The following is a 27,669-nucleotide window of genomic DNA, read 5'->3' on the forward strand; positions in this document are numbered from 1 at the left end:
TCCACTTGTTTACCAAGATGAAGAACTCGCTTGCAACGCAGCGCTTTGATGACGACGCGGAACTTCAGACGGGTGTGACTCACTGGCTGAAGTCTCAGGCGGCAGAATTTTACGATGAAGGTCTTTCAAAGCTTGACCACCGCTATGGTAAGTTCCTCACTGTGTTTTGTGACTATGTGGAAAGGTAGTATGTCAGACGCTCTTTCAGACGTATATAATAAAATGCATTTCTTGTACTTGGGTTTTTTTTTTAATGCCAAAAGGTTCCCCACTTTCTGAATAACCATCGTACATGTTTACTATTTCATCTCATGGCTTCTGTCTACGATTTCTACCCCCATACTTGCCTCCAGTAGTAACTCGGTGATCCCTTGGTGTGTAAGTAAGTGTCCTACCAAGCGATCCCTTCTGTCACTCAAATGGTGACATGAATTTCTTATCTTCCCGATTCTATTCAGTACCTCCTCATTTGTTACCTCATCTGCCCATCGATCTTCAGCATTCTCTAGCACCACATTTCAAAAGCTGTTTATCGAGCGAGGTGGCGTAGTAGTTAACACACTGGACTCTCATTCGGGAGGACGACGGTTCAATCCCGCGTCTGGCCATGCGGATTTAGGTCTCCTGGCTCCAGGCAAATGCAGAGATGGTTCCTTTGAAAGGGCTGACTTCTTTCCCCATCCTTCCCTAATCCGATGAGACAGATGATCTTGCTGTTTGGTCTCCTGCCCCAAACAACCAAACCGACTAAACTATTTATCATCCATGTTTCATTTCCATACGTGGCTATACTCCAGATAAATACTTTCAGCTTCCTTACACTTAAATCTATATTCGACGTTGACAAATTTCTCTTCTTCAGAAACACTCTTCTTGCTTTTGACAGTCTCATCGTCAGTCGCTTCACTGCCCAAACAGCAAAACTCATCTACTAATCTCATTCCATCACCAGAGCCGGATTTAATTCAGATATCACAATCTTGAACATGGCTGCCGACAGCATCTGTGAGTAAACTCCTGTTAATAAAGTAAATAGTCAAGCAGTTGCTGGGAGCTCATTTATTTAAACTTGACCTAGGTTTCGATGCTACTATGAAAGTGTTTGCGTTTGTTGAATGCCCAAGGAACTTCACCTGGTATCATGTATAGTGCCAACAGTAAAATATGGAGGGCGTGATCTTTTGATATGGGGGGGGGGTGTTTTTCGTGGTTGGGGTATCGTCCCCTTATGGCGATTAAGGAAGCGCTATATGCGAAATAACATCAACACATTTTACAACATCGTGTACTGCTTACAGTACAGATACAGTTCGGATACATCATATAACTATTTAGGGATATCACTAAGGAGAGTTTTTCACAGAAAGGTATTTTTTAAGTGTCATAATGCTTAAGTAGAAGCCGACATCGGGGAAGATCAGTTTGGATTCCATAGAAATATTGGAACACGTGAGGCAATACTGACCCTACGACTTATCTTAGAAGAGAGATTAAGGAAAGGCAAACCTACGTTTCTAGCATTTGTAGACTTAGAGAAAGCTTTTAACAATGTTGACTGGAACACTCTCTTTCGAATTCTGAAGGTGGCATGGGTAAAATACAGGGAGCGAAAGGCTATTCACAATTTGTACAGAAATTTGTACAGAAATTCACAATTTGTACACAAACCAGATGGCAGTTATAAGGGTGGAGGGGCATGAAAGGGAAGCAGTGGTTGGGAAGGGAGTGAGACAGGGATGTAGCCTCCGCCCGATGTTATTCAATCTCTATATTGAGCAAGCAGTGAAGGAAACAAAAGAAAAATTCGGAGTAGGTATTAAAATCCATGGAGAAGAAATAAAAACTTTGAGGTTCACCGATGACATTGTAATTCTGTCAGAGACAGCAAAGGACTTGGAAGAGCAGTTGAACGGAATGTACAGTGTCTTGAAAGGAGGATATAAGATGAACATTAACAAAAGCAAAACGACGATAATGGAATGTAGTCGAATTAAGTCGGGTGATGCTGAGGGAATTAGATTAGGAAATGAGACACTTAAAGTTGTAAAGCAGTTTTGCTATTTGGCGAGCAAAATAACTGATGATGGACGAAGTAGAGAGGATATAAAATGTAGACTGGCAATGGCAAGGAAAGCGTTTCTGAAGAAGAGAAATTTGTTAACATCGAGTATAGATTTAGTGTCAGGAAGTCATTTCTGAAAGTATTTGTATGGAGTGTAGCCATGTATGGACGTGAAACATGGACGATAACTAGTTTCGACAAGAAGAGAATAGAAGCTTTTGAAATGTGGTGCTACAGAAGAATGCTGAAGATTAGATGGGTAGATCACATAACTAATGAGGAGGTATTGAATAGGATTGAGGAGAAGAGAAGTTTGTTGTACAACTTGACAAGAAGAAGGGATCGGTTGGTAGGACATGTTCTGAGGAATCAAGGGATCACCAATTTAGTATTGGAGGGCAGCGTGGAGGGTAAAAATCGTACAGGGAGACCAAGAGATGAATACGCTAATCAGATTCAGAAAGATGTAGGTTGCAGTAGGTACTGGGAGAAGAAGCTTGCACAGGATAGAGTAGCATGAAGAGCTGCATCAAACCAGTCTCAGGACCGAAGACCACAACAACAACAACAACAACAATGCTTAAGTGTCAAATGCCTATTTTGGCGCAACAAGACTTCTGTCCTCAAGGCTCCTGACTCGTACCACGAAATTAGCTGTGTACAAATCACTTATACGACCAGTGCTTACATATGCCTCTGAAGCCGGGACATTAACAACTAAAGATATTGAAACACTGGAGGCATTTGAAAGAAAGGTACTTAGACGAATTATCAGCCCAATCTGTGAAAGAGGAAGATGGAGGAGGAGATACAACCATGAGAGGTATACCATATACAAAGACCAACCCATCAGAAGGATAGTGAAATCATCCAGACTGAGGTGGGCGGGACATGTGGCTCGCATGAATGACACAGAAGTACCAAAAAGAATATTACAAGGATAGCCAGGAGGGCAGAGAGGACGTGGTCGACCAAGAGCCAGGTGCAAAGATGGAGTAATCGAAGATCTTAGGAAGATGGGCTATAGTAACTGGCAAAGGACCGAGAGAGATGCAAGGAAATTGTAGAAGAGGCCAAGGCTCTTCATGACCTGTAGAGCCAAGAAAGAAGAAGAAGACATAATGCTTACTCTTTCACTCCATGTGTTCTTTGAATCTAGACCCATAGATCGGCTTGCCATGTGACTGGGGCAATGTGCAGAGTTGCAAAAATGTTCAGGGTTTGAGAATTGCAGGACTAGCGAGGATTTTTTTTTAAATTTAGACCTATTGTTCGACATGGCGTTTTTAAACATTCTCTTACTGCCGCGAATTTCTCTGACGAACTCGGAGCTGTGGCTGACGTAGAAGGTGAGCTGTGACTGACTTCCGCCGTAGCTTTTGTCACTTAGTTGGCAACCCAGCAGGGGAAATGTGTTTCTGTGGTTTTCGTGTGTCAAGTAAGCCTGAGACGTGGTACTTAGGAAATGGCAGATTTCGAAGTGGATAGTTACCGTTGGTTGCTCAGTTTTTTTAAAAAAACGAGATACACTTTATTTGCAACCAATTGCATGTAAGGCTGACAATAAGGAACAATTATCAAATATGACTGTTAAGACAATATCTAATTAAAAATTCTTAAGACAAATTTCATTCACAGCTGATGGGCTTATTGACAATAAATTCAAATTAAATGTCCGCTGAAGGCCCCAATAGTAATTTACTCAAAAACAATTTGACGGCTGAAGGCCTAGATAGCAAATTCTTACTAAAATATTATTTTAAAAAAGGGACAAACATATTGAGAGACAATGTCTAATTAAAAATTCTTAAGATAAACTGCATTCACAGCTGTAGGCCTTATTGACAAGAAATTCTAATTATTCGTCATCTGAAAGCCGCAATAGTAATTACTCAAAAACAATTTGACGGCTGAAGGCCTAGATAGCCAATTCTTACTAAAATATTATTAAAAAAAGGGACAATCATATTAAGAGACAACATCTAATTAAAAATTCTTAAGACAAATTGCATTCACGGCTGAAGGCCTTATTGACAATCATCACAGTCTGATCAAAACAAGAGAAGTGGGCCTCAGACAGTGCTCCAAGGATCGACCTGGGAAAGTCGGTCAACTTCGTAAACGATGAGACAGGCAGCCAAGAGTTGTATTCACTTAACCGGATGGCAACTCAAACTAGTGACAGTTTAAACGCAGGCCATCACTCTTGCAACATCTACCTACCGTCTGGTAACCAACACGACGACGAAATAACCCAGGCAAGGCGGAACTGGTGGACAGCACTGCGTCTTTGGAATCCGGTGTTTAGAACATCCAGAAGCAGAAGGAACCACTACGACCGAGGTAGTGCAAAAGAACAAAATATCCGAACCACAATCAAGGAGGCTGTCGAACTACACGCCTCACTGGACAGCCGCAGCAAGGCGAGGAAAGGTACACTGCCGCGAAAACACGCTAACCTCCAGGGCAGGTAACTGGGGCGTTAGCGGTTACTACGCAGGAAAATATCGCTGGATGAACTTCACCAATAATAACAGAAGGAACTCAATGAATAATAATAAGAAGTGGAGGATGGCTAATTAATTTCGCCAACTCCAAACACTCCACTCATTGTTCTTCCTTTCGGCGACCCTATGAGCAGCAACGCACGAACAAACGGCGTGATCTCAAAATACTGGAGGTTTCACTGCTGGGTTAATGTTCTCTCAACTCAAACGTCCTGGGTCCGGTGGACAACGAGGCTGTGGCCCTCACAACTACAGCCCCTCGACCCGGCAGTGCCTGCGTGCCGACGGCCGCTGTGGCCGAGCGGTTGTAGGCACTTCAGTCCGGAACCGCGCTGCTGCTATGGTCGCTGGTTCGAATCCTGCCTCGGGCATGGATGTGTGTGATGTCCTTAGGTTAGTTAGGTTTAAGTGGTTCTAAGTTCTAGGGGACTGATGACCTCAGATGTTAAGTCCCATAGTGCTCAGAGCCATTTGAACCATTTTGAACCTGCGTGCCGCCAGCGGTCCCGGCATGTCCTCTCGCTGTCGGGCCTCACCTGCTGCTCCGTACCAACTGAACTACCCGACACACTCTGACCCGGAAAACACTTGATGTGCCTCCAAAGATGGTACTACCGCACTAGATATCGATAACCGCTGCCGCTGCCACTCGCGGACAGACAACGCTAGCAAACGTAGTGGCGCCAGTGAACACAAGAAGAAAACGAGACGCCACTATCCCTATTACACGATGCTAACCTACCAACGGCACCAACGCGAGCCGCAACACGCTTCAAAGCCGTTTAAAAGTTTTTCTCGGTTTATATCTATTGGTTTTTTGTCTTCGTTTAGCACTGGGCAAAAGAAAATGTGTGTTTCATGTCAAACTGCAACAACAGGAATACAAATTTTTGAAACAGTTTAGCGACAGTAAGAATAAACGCGTTTTTTCAAATACACCTTCTATACACCTTGAGATGCACTAGAAATACACTAGAAATGTCATCATTGGCATCTGTTGCAGAGGACTAAACAACTGCATGTGCATCGACTTCTGCAAAACATAACTGTACGTATTTAGCACTAATATAAGTTTACTTACATCGCAATGACATGATTGTCAGTTAATACAAAAGGATCTGAAATGTGTCCTGTAACATAGTACACATGTTGTCATGTGTGTTATTGCTATCAAATTATAGGCAGTGACAATTGTTGATAATGTTTGAAATAAATATCACATAGAGCAAACGCTTCTAGTGCAGCTCATGATGTATAGAAGATGTCTTTTAATTAATATATCTGAAAGCTGTGGAGTGTCAAGCATTCATGATTGTTAACTGAATATGTTTATTGTACACTACGTACAGGATAATTTTCTGTTGTACATGAAGAAAAAATTGATATTAAAAGCCACGTAAAAAACAGCTACTGCATCACCAAACGAGATTTCTTTTTATAACCAAAGACGGAAATAACAGTTGAGAGATTTTTTTTTATTGTAGGGAACATTTAGTCTACCGAAAGGGGTAGACTTTCAGTATCTGCTGTTATATGTCAGCTAAATGTTAACATTACCAGTAATTCAGAAATTAGCTACTGTGTATTTTATGATGTAATGAAAACGAACAAACCATTTATTCCAAGACTCGTTTCTAGTGCAAAATACAGCTCAGTAATTAAAGATTAATGTTACAGTAAACTCTAAAGACTTAAGTGGTTTAAAAAAATATATCCTAGGTTGGACGCAAAAAAAAAAAAATGTGGTAAGCCTACGCACGACGTTTGCATACATGGAGGCGGTGTAAAACTTTATTTGATCAGTTTAGTCATTCATAGTAATTATTGATTGTTGCTAAATTAACTATTTTGCATCCTTATTATGTGTTACTGATAGTAATACAATACTACAAGGGTGGTTTGAAAAGTTCTCAGAACAGAATAGAAGAAAAGTACTTACATCGCTGAAACTTTTTTTTAATTTTACAATGTAGGCACCTTGTAGATTAATTCACTTGATCCAGCGATGTTCCAGTGCCTTGATCCCATCTCGAAAATGAGTTTCCTCCAGGCCTCAAAAATAGTTGTCAACTCCAGCTATCAATTCTTCGTTTGAAGTTAATCTTCGTCCACCAAGAAAATTGTTCAGTTTTGGGAAGATATGGAAGTCTGACGGAGCAATATCAGGTGAATAACGCGGGTATGGCATCAATTCATAGCTCAGTTCATGTAACTTTGCCATGGCGACGGCACATGTTTTTGATCCAGCGTCAAGAATTGCGGTACACATCTTGCAGATAATTTTTTCATTTCTAATTCTTCTGGCAAATTCAGGCACTTTCAATCGTCGTCTTCCATGACCATTTTGTGCACTTTTGCAATGATTTCTGGAGTAGTGACACATCTTGGCCGACCACAGAGCGGATCATCATCTAAGCTCTCCCGATCAAACTTAAATTCACTTGTCCACTTGGCAGTAGCTGAATATGAAGGAGCAGAGTCCCCCAGTGTATTCTGGAAATCGGCATGAATGTACTTTGCTTTCATACCACTTTTTACAAAGAATGTATCACTGCTCGAATCTCGATTTTTTCCATCTTCGCAAATCACTATCGGGAACAACAACAGAGCCACGTCACCGCCACAGCTCTATTCCAAGAGCACTGACACGGCACGTGCTTACAGGCAACAGTCCAATGAACATCACGTGAACAACTCGTTGCGCTAGCGCTGACCTCTGGTGGTAATTCCGAGAACTTTTCAGACCACCCTCGTAAAACTCTATGTTGAAATCAATCTCACTAATTTGCTGCTGGAGAGAGATACTTTCAACTAAATTGCAAACATGGACATCCAAAGAAATTTATTCTGGAGATGGCAAGCGTCTAATATCACTATTTTTGGAACAACTTTTTCAAAGTTTGAGAATGTACACCCCCCCCCCCCTTCTCCAAGAAGTAAACACTGGAAGACTTACAGATAACTTATTTTACCTCAAAAGACTGGTAGACTTCCAGTCAATCGTTTTAGACAGTATGCTTAAAAGCAACTGGCAAGCACCTTCCGTAAGTACACAATAAGTACGCATTTTTATTTGAATATGAATGCCAGTAACGCAAATTTATAGGCTTCTTCGGCCAGACCAACCCGAATAAAATAATTTTGTGAAATAATTACTTTAAGGATACAGCCTAACACCCAAAAAGATTTTATTCAAAAGGAACGCCACCACTTCCATACTTCATCAATAATATTATTTTGTCACTGTGGATTAACACTAGAATGGCGGAAGGGGTCAAAATGACCCCCGTCATATGTTTTTCGTTCATTGTCATATCCAGTTTATTTACTTCATTAACGAAATTATATGACTTTTTCTAGTTTTTATCCTGTTTCTGAAGATGTTTTAGTATTTACAAACTACTTTAATTTTCTTCGCCATTTAATTCGGTATACCTAGAATGGTAGAAGGGGTCGATTTGACCCCACTGTAACTTCTCGTCTCAATATAACTAAATTATCCAACAATACAATGGCAACAGTGAGCAGTAACGTGAAGCAGTTGATCCTCATTGTTGCAACTTGTAACGAGTATATTCCAGTTCGCTACAATTTAACGTTGTGTCACTCAGGCCGTCTTTGTCCGTGTAGCACGTTTTCGAACATGTACCGTCAGCATGGACTTTCTGATGAATTGTTACATCTCTTAGAGTAATTGAATCGGAAATTGACTTCACTGATGAAGATGATGATTATGTACCTAACACAAGTGAAAACTAAGACATTGTGAACGAGGGGCGATTAGTTGAAAAGGATTCAGATGCTGATATACCTCAGTCATCACCTCTTTCACCACAGCAGGTACAGTTGGAAGCGTCTACAAAGATGACTGCAAGCAATGGAACCGTGTGGGAGATTGGAAATTATTCATCTTCTGGAAGGTGGTCAGCTGTGAATGAGAGGAGGTTCCATTGCTTATGCTTGCCAACGAGTAGACAGCTCTATCATCAGTACCTTCCTCCTTATTTTTGACGAAACAATGCTACGACTCTTGAAGAAATACACAGAATCAAATGCTCGAAAAGTACTAAAAAACAATGACTGGACTGTGTCACTTGAGGAACTGGAGAAACTGATAGCCATCATGTATGCTCAGGGTGTACTGTGCACAAAAGGTATGTCTATGGATGATCTCTGGTCGCACTCTGAACGTCTGGCAGCTTTAGATTAGAGATTAGATTAGATTAATACTAGTTCCATGGATCATGAATACGATATTTCGTAATGATGTGGAACGAGTCAAATTTTCCAATACATGACATAATTAAGTTAATTTAACAACATAATTAAGTTAATATAACAACTTTTTTTTTAAATTTATATCTAAAAATTCCTCTATGGAGTAGAAGGAGTTGTCATTCAGAAATTCTTTTAATTTCTTCTTAAATACTTGTTGGTTATCTGTCAGACTTTTGATACTATTTGGTAAGTGCCCAAAGACTTTAGTGGCAGTATCATTCACCTCTTTCTGTGCCAAAGTTAGATTTAATCTTGAATAGTGAAGATAATCCTTTCACCTAGTATTATAGTTATGCACACTGCTAATACATTTGAATTGGGTTTGGTTGTTAATAACAAATTTCATAAGAGAGTATATATACTGAGAAACTACTGTGAATATCCCTAGATCCTTAAATAAATGTCTGCAGGATGATCTTGGGTGGACTCCAGCTATTATTCTGATTACACACTTTTGTGCAATAAATACATTATTCCTCAGTGATGAATTACCACAAAATATGATGCCGTATGCAAGTAATGAGTGAAAATAGGCATAGTAAGCTAATTTACTAAGATGTTTATCACCAAAATTTGCAATGACCCTTATTGCATAAGTAGCTGAACTCAAACGTTTCAGCAGATCATCAATGTGTTTCTTCCAATTTAATTTTTCATCAATGGACACACCTAAAAATTTTGAATATTCTACCTTAGCTATATGCCTCTGATTAAGCTATATGCTTCTGATAAGCCAACAAATTAGTTCTTGTCTCTGAAATTTTGGGAAAGTTCATTGAAAACTGTTGACAGGCAACTGTTACCAAGCAAAGCAAGTTCCAGGTTTACTCAATTCATGTCCAACAAACCAGACAAATATGGTCTCAAATTCCGGTTAGCTGTTGATGTAACTACAAAGTATATACGTAATGCTTTCCCATATCTCACCTGAGAGGATATGCATAGTGAGGAACTAACACTTGGAGAGTACGTCATTCTGTGTCTCATGGAGCCATTTGTAAATCAAGCAAGAGATGTCACCACAGACAACTTCTTTACATCTCTTCAACTTGTTAAAAAACTCAAAGAAAAGAAAACTTTGTTAGTTGGTACAATGAAGAAGAGCCACCGTGAAATACCTAATGAAGTAAGGAAGCTGAATGCTGAAAACACTCCACCACAATACTGCACAAGAGTGGCAACACAGACTGTACCTTGACTGTATATCAAGGAAAGAAGAATGAAAATGTCATTCTTCTGAGTACGCTGCATGCTGAAGTAGCAAGAAGCAAGTAAGGAAAGGAAACCGTAACGTCCTGCAATGCAGCAAAGTATAGGGTGAAAGTGGTTGATCAAACGACCTGTAAATATACTAAGAAGATTGCATGTAAAAGATGGCCAATGCATGTCTTCTACAACATACTGGACATGACAGCAATAAATGCGGGGGCCATCTATAATATAATAACTAACAAGAAAATGGAAAGGAAGAAATTCATACTGTAACTGGAAATTGAACTCAAGGAAACGAAAGAGCAAGACCATCAGGCAAAGGAAGAGGATATTGAGCTGAAATCACCTAGAATGCGGAGGAAGTGCACAGGCAACAAGATCAGCGAAAACTATGTAAAGTGCCACAAAGCTGTGTGTGGAAAACGTAAAACAGAAATCATCTGAGCTAAGTGTGTCTAGCAACTTCAGATGACTTGAGTGAAAAGTAATATAGAGCTATTTGTAAAAGACATATGAGAGTAAAATGGACCAAATATACTAAATGTGTCTAGAAGGTTGTATGAATAGCTAATAAATTAAAATATGTAGTTAAGAAACTTGTTAGTAGTAGCAACAATAAATTTGTATGATACATTGTTGTTCAAATAAATTAGTAATTATTATTTATAATTGTAAATAATTATTGTGATTACTAGAAATAAAGTATGGGTTAAATAACACTAAGAAAAGTACTTATTTAAATGAAATATGAAAATATTTTATGTTGGATGAAAATGAACCATTTCCACCATTCTAGGAATGTCGGAAGTTCCGCCGTTCTAGTGTTAACAATCCAAAATAGAAAACAAAATCAAAATGACTGAGTACTCCATGTTAGAAAATCTAAAAATAATGATGAGAAAACGACAAATGAATACTACTCAAAGTGGTGAAACAGAAGTAAACTTTAAAAACCACAGCATTAACCATCACATCATGCTAAACCAAGTCCATGATCAAGTAGGACTGCACACAAAAATGAAGATATTTTATTTAGACTACCAGTTTCAGTATCTCATTAATGCCATTTTCAGATCCCTATGCACTCCATATAGAGAGGATCAGAAACATGTATAACTGGAGCCATCCGTATCTTGATTTTTTAAATTTTCCACAAAAAAATCACGGAATCCAAAGATATTGACGTCTCCAGTTACATGCATGCTTCTATTTCTCCATATATGGAGTGCATAGGGGCCTGAAGATGGCATTAATGAGACGCTGAAACTGGCCATCTAAATCATCAGACCAGCCGCCTTCTCGTATCCACGATGGATCAACAGAGACTGCATGCAAAACTTGCTGGTTATGCACGAAAACCTTGTGCTAAATATTAGGTGTATGCCCCCTCCTGCCTCCACCCCCACCCCTCCTCTGGGACCCCTACAGTTGAAATGAACATTGAAATTTTAAAGAAAAGTTCATTTCCCAGTTATTATTTTTCATTTTAGTTATGCAGTTATGGTATTTCCCTCATCCATTATGTAAAAAATATCCTGTTTCTTTTAATTTGGCACATTTTCTGTATTAATAATCAGAACCCGCAAGTGTGTTATGATATTCAACTAGCGAACTGACAATGCTTTGCAATTGCTAAATATGTACTAGAGTCAGATATAAGTCCTAATGTCCTTCCCTCTCCTCTCTCTGTCCCTCTCTCCCTCCCCCTTATCTGCCTCCATTCCTTCTTCCACCCTCCCTCTCTCTGGCCTTGAATCTCGTTTATTGTTATAGCTGAGCAAACCTTGATTGGCTACGGAAGTCACTTATACTGAATGAGCAAATAAGTTTGAGATCATTGGTATCCCGGATATGAGAGACCTTTCCTGCTTCTGGGTTTGTGAGAATAATAGCTCCAGTGACAGTATTTCGTATAGCTTTAATCTGTAAACGGGTTAGATTAGTAAGTTTCGGACATTTCAGATTCCGTAGTAGTATTCTATCTAATCATAAGCCGATATGCCATAAACACAACTTCCCTGTTTCTTGTTAAAACAGACCTCGAGGGAGAAGACAAAACAGTACATATTTGTGAGTTCTGTTTCTGTTTAAATTATTCGGGAGGACTACGGTTCAATCCCGTCTCCGGCCATCCTGATTTAGGTTTTCCGTGATTTCCCTAAATCGCTTCAGGGAAATGCTGGGATGGTTCCTTTGAAAGGGCACGGCCGATTTCCTTCCCCATCCTTCCCTCACCCGAGCTTGCGCTCCGTCTCTAATGACCTCGTTGCCGACGGGACGTTAAACACTAATCTCCTCCTCTGTTTAAAATTGAAGAGAAAGAACAATGTTCCTCATTATACATACATGCATGTGTGTATGTGTGAGAGAGAGAGAGAGAGAGAGAGAAAGAAAAACAGTTTGTCTAATGTTTAAATGTGCCGTCAACGTAGTTAAAAATGACTGCGAGAAAGACAAGAAACTGCACTTTCTTTTCAGTACAGCATAGTACAGCATTTACTTTCTCACAGTCGGTTTTAACAGAAGACCTATATATTGTTGTTAAGAAAAGTATATAACTGTCTAAATGTTGATCATACTACCATTTAAAAATCTGAAATACATTAGTCAAGAACTTTTTGAGTTATTTGATAATAAATCTTTTGGCAGATAGTATATACATTTATGTATTATTTATATATTTAGTTACTCAAATAACACTTTTGCAGTATATGATAAATCAACATTGCTTTTGCTTCTTTATTTCACTAAAAAATATACATAGCCTATGACCATTCAAATGTTTGTCAGAGTATCATGTAAAATTTTGAAGCAAATTACTCAAGATCTTTTCGAGATTTTTCCTAAGAATATTTCTCAAATATACAGTATACAAATATTTATATAAGATATATATCTTTTTTAAATGTAGCCTTTGTAGGTCCAAATGTTTATTAGAGCATTGTGTAAAAATCTGAAGGAAATTGGTCAAGAATTTTTCGAGATTTTTCGTAACAAAGTTATACAACGACTTGTCTTTGTTTAGTAGTATAGATGTTCAGGATGGCACTGTTAAGCAGAGCTTACTAATTAGGCAGCATTTCAGGACTTTCGTTGTAACTCACAGTGGCGTTTTGTTCGCAGAAATTTACCAAGAAGCGCAACGTCTTTGGCTGCTGCACTGGCTACAAGAAGAAGGGGAGCGTTAACATCTGTGAGCCTGTGTGCAACGGCGGCTGTGCAAATGGAAAATGCGCTGCTCCAGGAGTCTGCACTTGCAACAAGGGTTACCAGCGGGATTCCAAGAACAAGGCTCTCTGCAGGCCTGTGTGTGCTGGAAATTGTCGGAATGGCAAGTGCGTGGGACCCAACGTGTGCAACTGTAACAAAGGTTATGCACAAGACGCTAAGAACAAAGCAGTCTGTAATCCTGTATGCACAGGTAACTGCCCCAATGGAAAATGTACTGCCCCAAACGTGTGCACTTGCATCTCCGGATATCGGCAAGATCCAAAGACCAAGACAAGCTGTTTGCCAGTCTGCACGGGAAACTGCCAGAATGGCAAATGTGTGGCACCAAACGTTTGTAGCTGCAACAGTGGGTATGTGCAAGATTCTAAGAACAAGGCTCTTTGCAACCCTGTATGCAAAGGTAATTGCCCCAATGGAAAGTGTACTGCTCCCAACGTATGCACTTGCAACTCTGGATATCGGCAAGACCCAAAGACGAAGACAAGCTGTTTGCCAGTGTGCACGGGAAACTGCCAGAATGGCAAATGTGTGGCACCAAACGTTTGTAGCTGCAACAGTGGGTATGTGCAAGATTCTAAGAACAAGGCTCTTTGCAACCCTGTATGCACAGGTAATTGCCCCAATGGAAAGTGTACTGCTCCAAACGTGTGCGCTTGCAACTCCGGATATCGGCAAGACCCAAAGACGAAGACAAGCTGTTTGCCAGTGTGCACGGGAAACTGCCAGAATGGCAAGTGTGTGGCACCCAAAGTTTGTAGCTGCAACAGTGGGTATGTACAAGATCCTAAGAACAAGGCTCTTTGCAACCCTGTGTGCAAAGGAAACTGTCCCAACGGAAAGTGTATTGCACCAAATGTATGTTCATGCAATACTGGTTATCGACAGGATCCAAAGAACAAAACTGTCTGTGTGCCTGTATGTGCAGGTGACTGCCGCAATGGAAAATGTGTATCTCCAAATGTCTGCAGCTGTAATAGTGGATACGCTCAAGAGAGTAATAACAAGCATTTGTGCACCCCTGTGTGCAAAGGAAATTGTTCAAATGGAAAATGTACTGCTCCAGGTGTATGTACTTGCAATTCTGGATACAGGCAAGATCCGAAAAACAAGACAGTTTGCACACCACAGTGTGATGGAAATTGTAAGAATGGGAAATGTGCAGCACCCAATGCATGTAGTTGCAATGCTGGTTATACATTAGACCTCAAAAATAAGACACAGTGCAATCCTGTCTGCAAAGGGAACTGCCCAAATGGGAAATGTTTTGCTCCAAATGTATGTTCTTGTAACTCTGGTTATCAGCTCGACCCAAACAACAAGACAATCTGTAGGCCAGTTTGTATAGGTAACTGCCAAAATGGTAGATGTGTAGCTCCTAACATATGCAGTTGTAACAGTGGTTTTGTGCAGGATCTAAAGAACAAGACATTATGCAACCCTGTATGTAATGGAAACTGCCGAAATGGAAAATGTATAGCCCCAAATGTTTGCTCCTGCATCTCTGGCTATCAGCTAGACCCAAACAACAAGACAATATGTAGGCCAGTCTGTGTAGGTAATTGCCAAAATGGAAAATGTGTAACTCCCAACGTATGTAGTTGTAACAGTGGTTTCATGCAGGATACAAAGAACAAGACACTGTGCAACCCTGTGTGTAAAGGAAACTGCCCAAATGGAAAATGTATAGCTCCAGATGTATGTGCCTGCAACTCTGGTTATCTACTAGATCCTAACAACAAGACAATCTGTTGGCCAGTCTGTGTCGGTAACTGTCAAAATGGAAAATGTGTAGCTCCCAATGTATGTAGTTGTAACATTGGTTATGTACAAGATAAGAACAAGACATTATGTAAACCTGTGTGCAGTGGGAACTGCCCCAATGGTAAATGTATAGCCCCCAATATCTGTACGTGCAATTCTGGATATAAGCAAGATCCAAATAACAAAATTGTCTGTACACCAGTATGTGCAGGAAATTGTCAATATGGGAAGTGTGTGGCACCAAATGTATGTGCTTGTAACAATGGATATGCTCAAGATCAAAAGAATAAGACATTGTGTAATCCTGTGTGCAGTGGAGATTGCCCCAATGGGAAATGTATAGCCCCAAATGTTTGTAACTGCAGTATCGGATATCAGCAAGATCCAAACAACAAAACACTTTGTAAGCCAATCTGTGTGGGTAACTGTCCAAATGGCGAATGTGTTTCACTGAATGTATGTCGCTGTAACAGTGGATATGCTCAAGATGCAAGGAACAGATCACAGTGTAACCCAGTATGCAAAGGAAACTGTCCCAATGGCATATGCACAGCACCGAACACCTGCACTTGCAATTCAGGCTTTCAGCAAGACATGATGGACAAGAATGTTTGTAAACCTATTTGCTCAGGCAACTGCCCAAATGGAATCTGTGTTGCCCCAGATGTATGCAGGTGTAGCAATGGATATTCCCAAGATCCCAAGAATAAGACATTATGCAAACCCAACTGCAGTGGAGATTGTCCCAATGGGAAATGCACAGCCCCAAATGTCTGCACTTGTGATTCTGGTTATGAGCAAGGCGAAGGAAATAAAACGGTCTGTAAACCCATCTGTGTAGGTAAGTGTCCAAATGGGACATGTATTGCTCCAAACGTTTGTAAATGCAACACAGGGTTTTTGCAGGATCCAGAAAATAAGACTTTGTGTAAACCCATTTGCAGTGGAAACTGTCCCAATGGGAAATGTTTAGCTCCAAATACCTGCAGCTGCAATTCTGGATACCAGCAAGATCCAAAGAACAAGCTTATGTGCACACCATATTGCAAGGGTAACTGTCAAAATGGGAAATGTGTAGCACCAAATATATGTACCTGTAATGATGGATATGTACAAGACGACAAGGATAAGACAATATGCAAGCCCGTATGTAGTGGTGGCTGTCCAAATGGGAGATGTACAGCTCCAAATGTTTGCAGTTGCAATTCTGGTTATCAGCAAGATGTAAAAGACAAAACTGTATGTGCACCCATCTGTTCAGGCGGATGTCCAAATGGGAAATGTGTGGCACCTGACATGTGCAGTTGTAACAGTGGCTATTCACTAGATCCGATCAATAGTTCTGTTTGCCAGCCGCTCTGTGCCGGAGGATGCTCCAACGGAAGATGCACAGCCCCAGATGTCTGCTCTTGTGATGAAGGGTACAGTCGGGATGTGAAAAATATGTCTGTATGTAAGCCAGTTTGCTCCAAAGACTGTACTAATGGTGTGTGTGTTGGACCAGACATCTGTTCCTGTAATGCTGGGCACCAGAAAAATGCAAATAATAAGACGGTTTGTGACCCAGTGTGTGACAATGGTTGCCAGAATGGGAAGTGCACTGCACCCAACACGTGTACATGTCTTGCAGGTTACCAGCAAGACGTCACGAATAAAAGTGTTTGTGTTCCTGTTTGTAGTGGAGGATGTCATCATGGGAGATGTATTGCACCAAACACTTGCAACTGTGATTCTGGTTATGAACCAGACCACAAGAATGCCCATGTCTGTCGCCCAACTTGCTCTAGAGGCTGTAAGAATGGAGAGTGTGTCGCTCCAAACCAGTGCTCCTGTAATCCTGGGTACATGGAAAGTGTAAAGGATGAGAAAGAGTGTGTTCCTGTCTGCCCTCAAGGATGTTTGAATGGCAAATGCCTCAGCTCTGGGGACTGCACCTGCAATTCTGGTTATGTCAAGGACCTGTTGAACTCCAGTAGATGCATTCCAGCTTGTGAAGGAGGTTGCCCAAATGGGACGTGCTCAGCTCCAGGGATCTGTGAGTGTAATGAGGGCTACGCTAAGGATGGACAGAAATCGAACACTTGCCAGCCAGTATGTCACAATGGTTGTGGAAATGGCACTTGCGTAGCCCCTGGTGTCTGTCGCTGTGAGAGAGGTTTTGCACAGGAGCGAAACTCGTCAGGGAAATGTGTACCGAGGTGCAGTAGTGGCTGCGTCCACGGGAGGTGTGTAGCACCAGACACTTGCTCTTGTGACAACGGCTACACGTCAGACTCGTCGGGCGTGTGTGTACCACAGTGCTCAGGAACCGACACCTGCTCTTGCAGTATTAACGGTACAGCGGTGAGAACGTGTCGGTGCGAGAAATCTGGAGCGAGCTGCAGTAGACCAACTGTGGGAAGAGTCAACACGTAAGTCGGTCCTAGACCAACCTCACCTTTCTCAGCAGTGTTTCTTTCTACTTCTTCTTGAATTCTCAGGTTCGAATCCTGCCTCGGGCATGGATGTGTGTGATGTCCTTAGGTTAGTTAGGTTTAATTAGTTCTAAGTTCTAGACGACTGCTGACCTCAGAAGTTAAGTCGCATAGTGCTCAGAGCCATTTGAACCATTTTTTTGAATTCTCATTTTAATCTGTTTAGTGCTTATTACAGTCTCCATGTTTTCCTGTATCTTCCAGGGTATCGGTATGCTTTGGATTTTCCTTTAGTTTCTATTGGTAATACACTCCAAGGCAAAAAAAGGACCCATCCCGAAGGGATTATCCGAATGGGACGGAAATCGGTAGATATGATTTACAAGTACAAACATTTATAATACACACTAGTCGCCATTAAAATTGCTACACGACGAAGATGACGTGCTACAGACGCGAAATTTAACCGACAGGAAGAAGATGCTCTGATATGCAATATAGCTTTTCAGAGCATTCGCACAAGGTTGGCGTCGTTGGCGACACGTACAACGTGCTGACATGAGGAAAGTTTCCGACTGATTTCTCATACACAAACAGCAGTTGACCGGCGTTGCCCGGTGAAACGTTATTGTGATGCCTCGAGTAAGGAGAAGAAATACGAACCATTACGTTTCCGACTTTGATAAAGGTCGGATTGTAGCCTATCGCGATTGCGGTTTATTGTATCGCGACATTGCTGCTCGCGTTAGTCGAGATCCAGTGACTGTTCGCAGAATATGGTATCGGTGGGTTCAGGAGGGTAATACGGAACGCCGTGCTGGATCCCAACGGTCTCGTATCACTAGCAGTCGGGATGACAGGCACCTTATCCGCATGGCTGTAACGGATCGTGCAGCCACGTCTCGATCCCTGCGTCAACAGATGGGGACCTTTGCAAGACAACAACCATCTGCACGAACAGTTCGACGACGTTTGCAGCAGCATGGACTATCAGCTCGGAGAGCATGGCTGCGGTTACCCTTGACACCGCATCACAGAGAGGAGCGCTTGCGATGGTGTACTCAACGACGAACCTGGGTGCACGATTGGCGAAACGTCGTTTTTTAGGATGAATCCAGGTTCTGTTTACAGCATCACGACAGTCGCATCCGTGTTTGGCAACATCGCAGTGAGCGCACATTGGAAGCGTGTATTCGTCATCGCCACACTGGCGTATCACCCGGCGTGATGGTATGGTGTGCCATTGGTTACACGTCTCGGTGACCTCTTGTTCGCACTGGCGGCACTTTGAACAGTGGATGTTACATTTCAGATGTGTTACGACCCGTGGCTTTACCCTCCATTCGATCCCTGCGTAACCCTACTTTTCAGCAGGATAATGCACGACCGAATGTTGCAGGTCCTGTACGGGCCTTTCTGGATACAGAAAATATTCGACTGCTGCCCTGACCAGCACATTCTCCAGATCTCTCACCAATTGAAAATGTCTGGTCAATGGCGGCCGAGCAACTGGCTTCTCACAATACGCCAGTCACTACTCTTGATGAACTGTGCTATCGTGTTGAAGCTGCATCGGCAGCTGTACCTGTACACGCCATCCAAGCTCTGTTTGACTCAATGCCCAGGCGTATCAAGGCCGTTATAACGGCCAGAGGTGGTTGTTCTGGGTACTGATTTCTCAAGATCTATGCACCCAAATTGCGTGAAAATGTAATCACATGTCAGTTCTAGTACAATATATTTGTCCAATTAATAACCGTTGATCATCTGCATTTCTACTTGGTGTAGCAATTTTAATGGCCAGTAGTGTAATAAATGATTATAAAACATCATTATAAAACGTTATTATACTTGCAGCTATTGTTCCTCATCTGACAGTTTAATAACGTTTATTATGTAGATGAGAGTAAAAATAATAATCATTCCAATGACTATACGGGCCGCCAAGGTGTAAGTCACGGGCCTCCAAGTTGTTAAGTCCACTGATGTAAGCGATTTTGAAAAATATGGAAAGTTCTGGCCCTGCATCTGGGAGGAACGTCTGGAGAACGGCGAAGCTGTACGATTTTTCGCGTGCTTCTATATTAAGCATCGATCAATAATGATTGAAGGACTGCGAAACCACTGGTAGGTGACAATATGTCTGACGTCCATGACTTCACAGAAGGTGGACGTCAGAGGACTGCCCGCTTTGTAAAGCAGCATAGGCGGCTATCTGTGGCAGATCTCGCCGCAGGGCACAGAGCTGGTGCAGGCACAAATGTGTTGGGGCACACCGTTCCGTGCAAATTATTGAACGTGGGTCCCCTCCAGCAAAGACCCCTACACGTTGCCTTGTTGAGAAAATGACATTGTCAATTACGACTGCGGTGGGCAGGCGGTCATCGAGATTGGGCCGTGAAGCGATGAAAATGTGCCGCCCGGTCGGATAGAACGCGTTTCTCGTTGCACCAGGTCGACGATCGTGTCCGCATACTTCGTCGTCTAGGCGAACAGCTCCTCAGCACGCTATTTCGCTCATTCAACTGGGTTTCCTTGAGAATAATCCAAGGCCCCATGAGAGTTGTGGACTGTAAGAACTTTATTGCGAACTACCTGCTTCCCTCTCTGCTTGGTATCTTCCCTGGCACTGATGTCTCTTCGGTCACGATAACTACCATTGTTATAGGGCCCGAATCGCCCTACAGTGGTTTGAGGAGCATGGCGGAGAAATTACGTTGAAGCGAACCCATGGAGCTCATCTAGGACGATATCAGATTTTAGGTTTCCGACCAAAAACCACCTGCCTTTAATATTCTGAAATTGCGTCACCTTTGCGCATTCGAGGGGGGGACCCAGAAGAAACCGGATTGTTGTCATAAAAAATTTATTAATGAACCTTTTTACAAAATTACTTCAGTCACCTTCAAAATACTCTCCATTACATTCAATGCACTTGTCAAGTCTCTTTTCCCACTGTTGGAAGCATGTTTGGAACTCTTCAAGTTTGATATTGTCCAGTGACCATTGCGAAGCTGTTTTTACTGCCTCCACATCGTCATAACGCTCCCCTTTTAGCGTTTTTTTCATTCGTGGAAATAGGAAAAAGTCGCACGGGGCTAGGTCCGGCGAATACGGAGCGTGGGCAACGACAGACCACCTCTGAGATGCCAAATAGTGGGTCACTCGTAAGGCCGTGTGTGCTGGAGCGTTGTCGTGATGCAGAAACCAGTCAACTGATCGCCAAAGTTCCGGGCGTTTCTTCCTCACATCCTCTCGCAGACGCCTTAAAACATCCAAGTGACAGTGCTGGTTAAGAGTCTGGCCAGGGGGCACGAATTCCCGATGCACAATTCCACGAACATCAAAAAAGACAATGATCATCGTCTTCACATTTGACCTCACTTGCCTCGCTTTTTTTGGTCTGGGAGAGTTGGGAGTCCTCCACTGGCTTGACGCTTGCTCGGTTTCTGGGTCATACCCGTAACGCCAACTCTCATCCCCTGGAATGACTTTGTTCAAGAAGTCTGGATCACGTGCAATCTCTGTTTTCAAGTCCTGACACACATTCCTATGTGAGAAGGCGCGGAACAAATTTAGCAGCAACACGTCTCATGCGCAAATCCTCACTCAAAATCCGCTGGCACGAGCTCCAACTGATTCCTGTCTCTGCTGAAATTTGGTCGATCGTTTGGCGACGATCCTAGTTGATCTTTTGGCGGACCTTTTCAATGTTCTCATTTCGCGATGTTGAAGGACGTCCAGAACGAGCTTGGTATTCAACACACATCTCACCACGTTTAAAGCGCCCAAATCACTCGAAAACCTGTGTGAGGCTCATAGAGTCCTCCTGGAAAGCTTCCTGAAGCATTTCGTGTGTCTCCATTGCAGTTTTTTTTTAAGCAGGAAACAAAATTTCGCACACACTCTTTGATCTTTTAAAGTTGCCATAACGACTTCGCAGAGGTAACCCGCCAACAGTCAGAGAAGCACAATACCACACTTGCACGTTCAGCTCTACACTGACGCCGTCTGCACAGCTGTTTCATGAAAGTCTCTACTAACACCATCTAGCGTGAGAACCCTGCACTACGTCTGCAAGTGGCAGCGCCCTCGGAGTCCGGTTTCTTTTGGGTTCCCCCTCGTATGTCTACCAAGGACTTGTCGAATGTATGACACGTAAAATAACTACTTTCGTGAACCAGTACAGTGTTGAACAGGTGGTCAGAATGTTTCAGCTCATCACCGTACATATAAACGAGACACAGCAGTACTTGTTGTGATTCTTGAGTTTCTCCCGGTGTATTTGATAGTCAAAATATCCACGGGTGTGCTGCCGGTCTATAGTGTCCAATGGGCACAATATTTCGGCGATCATACATGTCGCCATCATCAGGTGAACTGACGGACTAGTAAGTTTACTTCTTGTTCCTGGAATTGGATTGATGGTGTCACCTGGGTGTCAGCTGATTCCGCCCATAAGAAGGCTACGGAACGTCAAACAGCTAAGTTCTCACGTCTCCTTGACAAACCATCTCTGCAGGTTCCGTGCAAGACTGTCATCAATTTGAGTGGCATGGTCTTGAGTGATGATGCAGTCTCGGTTTTGCAGAAAGGTCTCAACTTCGCTCCCACCCCCAAGTTCACTCCAGTCGCAGAAATTGTTAGTGCTGTTGAACAGGTTGCAGCTCGACTTCCGCCAGAATCAGCCGAGGAAATACGTCGTCAAACTTGTCGTGCGTTGACGAAATCCAAGCCGATGAAGTCAAATATCAGCAGTAAAGAGAGGGCGGCCATTCGTGATCTGAGGGAGCGCTCTGAAATTGTTGTCTTACCGGCTGACAAAGGCAATGCTACAGTTGTTGTCTCCCATAAGGACTACACTGATAAGATGCAGAGCCTGCTAAATGACGATTCCTACCGGAAGATCAGCGTTGACCCTACAAAGAAGGTGGAAAACAAGACGAGGGCGCTTCTCAAGGACGCAGATTTACCGGAGGGTGACGCTAAGAAATTGTTACCCCAAGGTCCGGTACCGCCTAGACTATATGGACTCCCGAAGGTTCACAAAGAGGGGATACCATTACGCCCCATTGTCAGCAACATCAGGGCACCTACATATTTGTTGGCCAAATACCTGACGGGAATATTAAGTCCTTATGTGGGTAAATGCCCTCATCACATCCGTAATTCCGTGGATTTTGTTAAACGCCTTGACAGCTTCAGGTTGGATGAGTCAGATATCATGGTGAGTTTTGACGTCGTTTCCTTGTTTGCGAGGGCAGCCCTTCGAGAGTCACTAGAATTGATTAGTCAGAAGTTTGACGAGAAGACCACTGAATTTTTAAGGCATGTCTTGACTTCCACGTATTTTCTTTTTAATGGAGAATACTACGAACAAACGGAGGGAGTCGCCATGGGTAGCCCACTCTCACCGGTGGTAGCGAATTTGTACATGGAGAACTTCGAGGAGGAAGCCCTGTCGTCATCCGTATGGAAACCTACTTGCTTTTTCCGTTACGTGGACGACACGTTCGTCATCTGGCCACATGGTATGGATAAACTCCTTGACTTCCTTACACATCTAAACTCCATACACCCCAATATCAAATTCACTATGGAGATTGAAACGGAGGGTAAATTACCTTTCCTTGACGTCTTGGTCAAGAGAAGGGCTGACGGCACCCTAGGTCATGGGGTGTATCGGAAGACTACGCACACTGATCTGTATTTGCACGCAGACAGCTGCCACCACCCTTCACAGAGGAATGGGGTACTTAAAACTCTAGTACATAGGGCGCGCACTATCTCTGACGCAGAGAGTTACCCCAGGAATTGGAACATCTGAGAACTGTATTTCGAAAAAATGGGTACTCAGAGTGGCAGATTCAACGTGCTCTCCGCCCAACCACTGCAGCACAACCTCTTGAGATGGATGAAGTCACGAGGGAGGAGGTAGGCACTGCATTTATTCCATACACAGGCGCACTCTCGGGGAAAATCGCTCGCATTCTGAAGAAACACCGGGTCGGAACTGTGTTTTGTCCTCCAAATAAAACTCGTGCACTGGTGGGGAGCGCCAAAGATGACCTCGGTTTGAGGAAGGCCGGCGTGTACCAGATTCCGTGTCAATGTGGCAAGTCGTATATTGGTCAGACGATGCGTACCGTCGAGGATCGATGCCGTGAACACCAGAGGCACACTCGCCTGATGTATCCGAGCAAGTCGGCGGTCGCTGAACATTGTTTGTCGGAAAATCACGCCATGGAATATGACCGCACGAGGATTCTGGTACAGACGTCGAGATACTGGGACAGCGTTGTTAGAGAGGCCATCGAAATTCGCACCAATGACGACCTCATAAACCGTGACTGTGGCTATAATCTTAGCAAGGCTTGGGAACCAGCGATCGGGTTAATCAAGAGTAAATCGAGCAAACGTATAGTTGTGACGACCACGGCGGACAGAGCCATCACTCCGACGTCATCTCAGACGCCGTCGCAATCTGTTCCACCGCGCGACCGTGGCGCGGGGCGCGGACGGCGGAGGGAGCGCGCCGCGGGCGGAGGGTATTTAAATCGGCCGCCGCCGCGACCGAACCCAGTTCACTCTGAGCAGCCATAGCGTACGGATCTCCGTGCCGGCACGTTCACAGGAGCTCAGTCCGTCAGTTCACCTGATGATGGCGACATGTATGATCGCCGAAATATTGTGCCCGTTGGACACTATAGACCGGCAGCACACCCGTGGATATTTTGACAGCAGTACTTGTTTACAGGTCACTCCACATCTCGAAAATCAAATTCGTACTGCTTTCCAGACAAAACTCTCGGTATTTGACTCCTTGCTGACTTACACCACGTTCGAAACTTACAGAACTGGACACTTCTCCATAAGTTTAGGTTACACCTTCGTACCTCCAGTACACAAAAGCTGTTGCAACTCACTCCCTCAAAAATGGCTCAAATGGCTCTGAGCACTATGGGAATTAACATCTGTGGTCAGCAGTCCCCTAGAACTTAGAACTACTTAAACCTAACTAACCTAATGACATCACACACATCCATGCCCGAGGCAGGATTCGAACCTGCGACCGTAGCGGTCACGCCGTTCCAGACTGTAGCGCCTAGAACCTCACGGCCACTCCGGCCGGCTATCTCATTCCCACAGGAGTTATTCGAGCTAATTTTCAATCAGTCAGTCAAAAGCCCAAAAAGGTACACAAATCTAGGTCAAGTGATTATAATTTCAGATGACTATAAATTAAACAAATGAATATAATTTCAGTAATCTGGATGATTTATTCAACAGAAGGAGCTTCACGGACTGAGCAAGTCACTAACGTGTTGGTTCACCTCTGGCCCTTGTGCAAGCAGTTATTCGGCTTGGCACTGATTGACAGAGTTGTTGGATGTTATCCTCAGGGATTTCGTGCCAAATTATGTCCAATTGGCGCCTTAGATCATCTAAATGCCAAGCTGGTTGGCAGACCCTTCCCATAATACTCCATACGGTTTCAACTGGGAAGAGACCCGACGACCTCGCTGACCAAGATAAGGTTTGGCAAGCACGGGAAGCAAGCAGTAGAAAGCATCGCCGTCTATGTGCGGTGATCATCTTGCTGAAATGTAAGCTCAGGATGGCTTGCCATGAAGGCAACAAAACGAGGCGCGGAATGTCGTCGACGCACCGCTGTGCCGTGAGGGTGACGCGGATGACCAGCAAAGGGGTCCAGCTATGAAATGGGACGGAACTCCCAGCACGGCGAGCGACAGTCAGGTCCGCATCCCACTGCCGTCGAGGCGTCTACAGACACGTTTCCGCTGATCATCGGGGCTCATCTCTAAGCAGGACTGGTCACTCAAGACAATCCTACTCCAGTCAGTGAGATTCCAGGCCGAAGACGTGACCAGAGAAGTTCCAGACAGAGGTGGGATACCAACCTGACACATAGCCCGAGAACCAGGAGTGATGGTCTGGTGTGCCACTTCATTTCATAGCAGAACCCCTTCAGTTGTCATCTGCGACACCCTTAGATCATAATGCCACGTTGACGATATTCTATGCGCCATTTTGTTGCTCTTCGTGGCAGTCCATCCTGCCCCAATATTTCAACAAGATAACGCTCGCCCGCACACAGCTAGAGTTTCTGATGCTTGTCTTTGTGCTTGCCAAACCCTATACTGGCCACCAAGTTCGCCGGAGCTCTCCCCAGTTGAGAACGCTGCAGGGCCTTAAACCAGCTCGGGATTTTGACGATCTGACTCGCCAATTGGACAGAATTTGGCACGATAGCCCTCAAGACGATACCAAACAAAGCTATCAGTCAAAGCCAAGCCGAATAACTGCTCAATATGGACCAGAGATAGACCAACACGTTATTTTTGAGAAGGTTTTTCTCTTGAATAAATTAACCATTTTTTCTGAAACCCTATCTTGGCCAGCGAGGTCGCCGGTATCCCTCCCTAGCTGAAAACGTTTGGAGTATTATGGGCATTGTGCTGCAAACAGCTCGGTATTTTGACCATCTAACACGACAATAGCACAGAATTTGGCGCGATATCCGTCACGAGGAATTCCAACAACTCTGTCGATTAATGCCACGCCGAATAACAGCTTGCATAAGGGTCAGAGGTGGACCAACATGTTATCGACTTGCTCAATTTCTGAAGCTCGTTCTCTTGAGTAAATAATCCAGTTTTGCTGAAACTGTAATCATTCGTTTCCTTGTACATGTACGACACATCTGCCGACTTCCGTCCCATTCCTGTTTTCTTCTAACTTCTCTTTTGCGCAAATACACTTACCTCATTTGTAATACTCACATTTCTATTTTTAATTTGTATTAACTATCTTAGGGAATCAACAAAGGGTTGTTAAGTGAATCGCTATTCAGCTATCTCCCAGTTATTGGCTCTGAGCACTATGGGACTCAACTTCTGAGGTCATCAGTCCCCTAGAACTTAGAACTACCTAAACCTAACTAACCTAGGGACATCGCACACATCCATGCCCGAGGAGGATTCGAACCTGCGACCGTAGCGGTCTCGCGGCTCCAGACTGTAGCGCCTAGAACCGCACGGCCACTCCGACCGGCCCCAGTTATTAGAATGCTGATTATCTACTTGCCAACTGTCCTTGTAGCGACAATTTCTTAAATTAAAAAAACAACGCCTGGAGTCATTTTTAAAACTATATTTTCCTTTAGAATAGATTACTGCACATGACACTCGTGTTTCACCGCCAGAAGGCAACACAGGATGAAATGCCCTGCTTAACCCGCAGGACAGGACAGAGAATAAATTGTGGAAAGGGACCAACATAGAGGGCTCTCAGTTACACTCGAACATACAACTTAATTATTTGATCAAACATTACAAGACCCCAAAATTTTTTTAAACACACAGCTTTACTCTTTGGGACTTAATTACTGGCTGAAATCCACTTTAATTTAAAAACAGCTGAAGGCCAATAACTTAAAATGCAAACATAACGAGAAAGTTAAAAGGCAAGCCTTATCTTAAAACAGTTCTTTAGTTAGGCTGAAGTGCCGGCCGGAGTGGCCGAGCGGTTCTAGGCACTACAGTCTGGAACCGCGCGACCGCTACGGTCGCAGGTTCGAATCCTGCCTCGGGCATGGATGTGTGTGATGTCCTTAGGTTAGCTAGGTTTAGGTAGTTCTAAGTTCTAGGGGACGGATGACCACAGCAGTCAAGTTCCATAGTGCTCAGAGCCATGCGAACCATTTTTAGGCTGAAGTAAACAAGTTAAATTCAAATCGGCTGAAGGCCGAAGACTTAAAAATTCAAATTTTTTTTAAATGCCAAAGGGCTTACGTGAAAATGTACTTTAAACTAGGCTGAAGGCCTTAAGAGTAAAACAACTGTAATATAAAACACACAACCGGCTAGAAGGCATACAAGTACCAACAACAATAACAAATTTAAAAAAATAAGGCAGTACACACAAGGGCGCCCAGATGTTCGAGGGTCGGCCTGTAATTCAAACTCTAACGCTCGCTTAGGTGAGGCAGGCAGTCGGGCCAACCATTCACGATCCGACGATAACCCAACCGACCGACAGTCAGTGGTCCCACCGACAAGATAACTTCCACTTCACCCGACCAGCGCACAACAGGGAGTTCAATGGAACAACGTAGAAGATATTAGCGCCCACAACCAATCATACACGGAGCTGTCAAACTACACACCGTGCTGGACAGCAA

The 27,669-nt window shown here is 43.3% G+C and overlaps 1 protein-coding gene across 1 annotated transcript in view; it reads left to right on the plus strand.

Moving 5' to 3' along the window:
• LOC124550706 (fibrillin-1) overlaps window positions 1-27,669 on the plus strand; it is a 131,965-nt gene that overhangs the window by 63,685 nt on the left and 40,611 nt on the right. Inside the window, exon 3 of the mRNA XM_047125428.1 lies at window positions 13,183-17,462. Coding sequence (XP_046981384.1) covers window positions 13,183-17,462 — 4,280 coding nt within the window. The remainder of the gene's footprint in view (window positions 1-13,182; window positions 17,463-27,669) is intronic.

This window comes from Schistocerca americana, chromosome 9 (genome assembly GCF_021461395.2).
Source record: "Schistocerca americana isolate TAMUIC-IGC-003095 chromosome 9, iqSchAmer2.1, whole genome shotgun sequence".
Classification (NCBI taxonomy): Eukaryota; Metazoa; Arthropoda; class Insecta; order Orthoptera; family Acrididae; genus Schistocerca; species Schistocerca americana.